The sequence below is a fragment of the Empidonax traillii genome, unplaced genomic scaffold (assembly GCF_003031625.1).
Source record: "Empidonax traillii isolate 1590-97213 ecotype Southwest subspecies unplaced genomic scaffold, ASM303162v1 scaffold1632:size97395, whole genome shotgun sequence".
Taxonomy (NCBI): domain Eukaryota; kingdom Metazoa; phylum Chordata; class Aves; order Passeriformes; family Tyrannidae; genus Empidonax; species Empidonax traillii.
In genome coordinates, this window is record NW_020956825.1 from 95,286 (window position 1) to 97,395 (window position 2,110).

General features: G+C 55.5%; 1 protein-coding gene across 1 annotated transcript in view; it reads right to left on the bottom strand.

Annotated features, from left to right (window-relative positions):
* The window catches only part of LOC114070630 (leucine-rich repeat-containing protein 37A-like), a 20,350-nt gene extending 18,317 nt beyond the window's left edge, over positions 1-2,033 (bottom strand). The window contains exons 1-4 of the mRNA XM_027908153.1: positions 2,002-2,033; positions 1,669-1,740; positions 975-1,049; positions 443-564 (exon numbers count right to left, since the gene is read on the bottom strand). Coding sequence (XP_027763954.1) covers positions 443-564; positions 975-1,049; positions 1,669-1,740; positions 2,002-2,021 — 289 coding nt within the window. The 5' untranslated portion in view covers positions 2,022-2,033. The remainder of the gene's footprint in view (positions 1-442; positions 565-974; positions 1,050-1,668; positions 1,741-2,001) is intronic.
* Between the last annotated feature and the right edge of the window lie 77 nt (positions 2,034-2,110).

Below are 2,110 nucleotides of genomic sequence, written 5' to 3' on the forward strand. Positions count from 1 at the left end.
ACGTCACCGTGCCAGAGCAACACAAACACTGCTGCACCCTTTGGCCACGTGGGTGCTGTGTCTGGGACCCCTGTGGCCCCTGAGCTGGGACTGGCCAAGCTATGGTGGCACTGGGAAGGCTCAGGAGGTTCTCAGGGGAAACTGGGGGTTCTAAGCAGTGCCTGGGAAGGGCACAGGGCAGGCCTGCTTTCCTTGGCTGGATGCACAGGCTGGCTTGGAAGCTCCTGTGTTTGTTTAGCCCAGCGAGCTCTTCCTTATCCACACAGTGCTTGACACACAAGATATGTGTAATCACAATGAACTTTCCAACCCCTGCTTGTTCCAAGTCTCCTCCAAGGGGAGATCAGGAATTCCCCCAAATCGAGGCCGTGCTGCAGCATCTCCTCAAGCTGGAGGGAACTGGGCACATTTGAGGCTACACCACCATCAGCAGGACACCTACCAGCACACTGGGCAGCGCTGGTGCTGCACAGGTTCTCACACAGGAACTGGATGGTCCTGCACGGGGTCTCGGTGCTGGGATGCTCCTGGCAGAGGCAGCAGGCCACATCACTGGGCAGTTTGCTAAAGACAAGAGGTTATTTATTGGAGGAAAACCCAGCGTCCCAATCCATGTCTCTGAGTCCATCTGGGGCCACACACAGATAAGGCCTTGGGGATGTGCACCCATGTCTGCCACAGCTCTGGAAAACTTCCCTCCCTTGAGTCCCAAAACATCAAAAATGTGATGGAAGTGGAACTGCTCCCAAAAGACCATTTGACAGAGAAACACACCAGCCATGATCTAAACCCCCCTTTGAAATTCTGCCTCGGAGCTGGTGAGTTTGGGAGGTTCCCAGAAGTCAACAGCAACCCTAAAGCCTGCTGGGCTTGTTCTGATTTAGTGGCAGGTGGATTTCTCTCCCAGGCAGACTCCCTGTGTCAGCACTGAGGCTCTGCTGGTGGCTGGGACTCGAGTAGTCCCACACACTCACAGTGTTTCCAAGTGCACTGTTGTCTGCAGGAGCAGCAGCAACGTCTGCGGAGTCACTTGAGTTGCACTCAGGTCCCTGCGAGCATTTCAAAGACCACATTCAATTTTCAGTGACATTCCCAGAACTCTGCTCTGAGAGCAAGCCCGGGCCCCTGATGGAATGTGGGGTGCTGGCAGAGGGATCCACCTCTGCCTAATCAAAGAAAAACAATTCAAGACCCGCCCATCCTCCTGCTTTGCCCTGCTCCAAACCATGGGGTTGCAATCAGGAGGGGACCCTGCAGCTCTCCTGGCACACAGATGCCAACAGAAAGGATTCTCCAGCTCAAACCCCTCCTCCTGCTCTTCCCTGGGGGCAGCTCCAGTCCCTGAAGGAGGCAGGAGCCCTGGACTGCTGCCATGAGTGCTCAGGCAGGACTGGAGTATTCCCAGAGCCCTCTGGTCACTCCATGGCCCCAGACCTGGATGGCCTCTCGTTTCTGAAAGTTTCTGTCCCAGCGCCTTGGGTGCTTTGCAGCTGGGCACACACCAGAACTGATGGGGCTTGTTGTGCCAGTGCCAGGGACATTTGTGCTTCCAGCACGAACAGTCTGTGAGAAGAGTGACATTTGCTCCTGGATCTCTGCTTTCCTGGGAACAGACCACTCCAGACACACAAAGCTCTCTCTTGATCTGCTCCAGGAGTCAGTACTTACAGATAGTTGACTGAAGGCAGCTTGAAGAATGCTGTGTCAGCAATCACGGTCAGGGGGTTGTGGCTTAGGATCCTGACAAAACAACAGAGAGCTGTGAGGAGTGGTGGGAAGGATGGGAGCTCTGTGGCTCAGGGCATGGGGGGATGGCCTGGCTGGTTCAAGGAAGCTGCAGAAGAGCAGCAGGTCAAGGGAAAGGGGCTTTCCAGCTGCAGACTCCCAGTGCTCCCTGGCTGACATCCACAGTGGGATTCAGCACTTTACACAGGGCAGGCTCTGCCCCACTGTCCCTGCAGGGTCTTGCTCTGATGGGCCTTTACACCCTGTCCCACTTACAGCTCCTCTAGAAACTGCATCCCGTGCCATGTCTGGAAAGTGCCGCTGTGGATCTGTGTGAGGCCATTCCCACTGAGGTTTCTGGGGAAAGAGAAGATCACAGAAACCA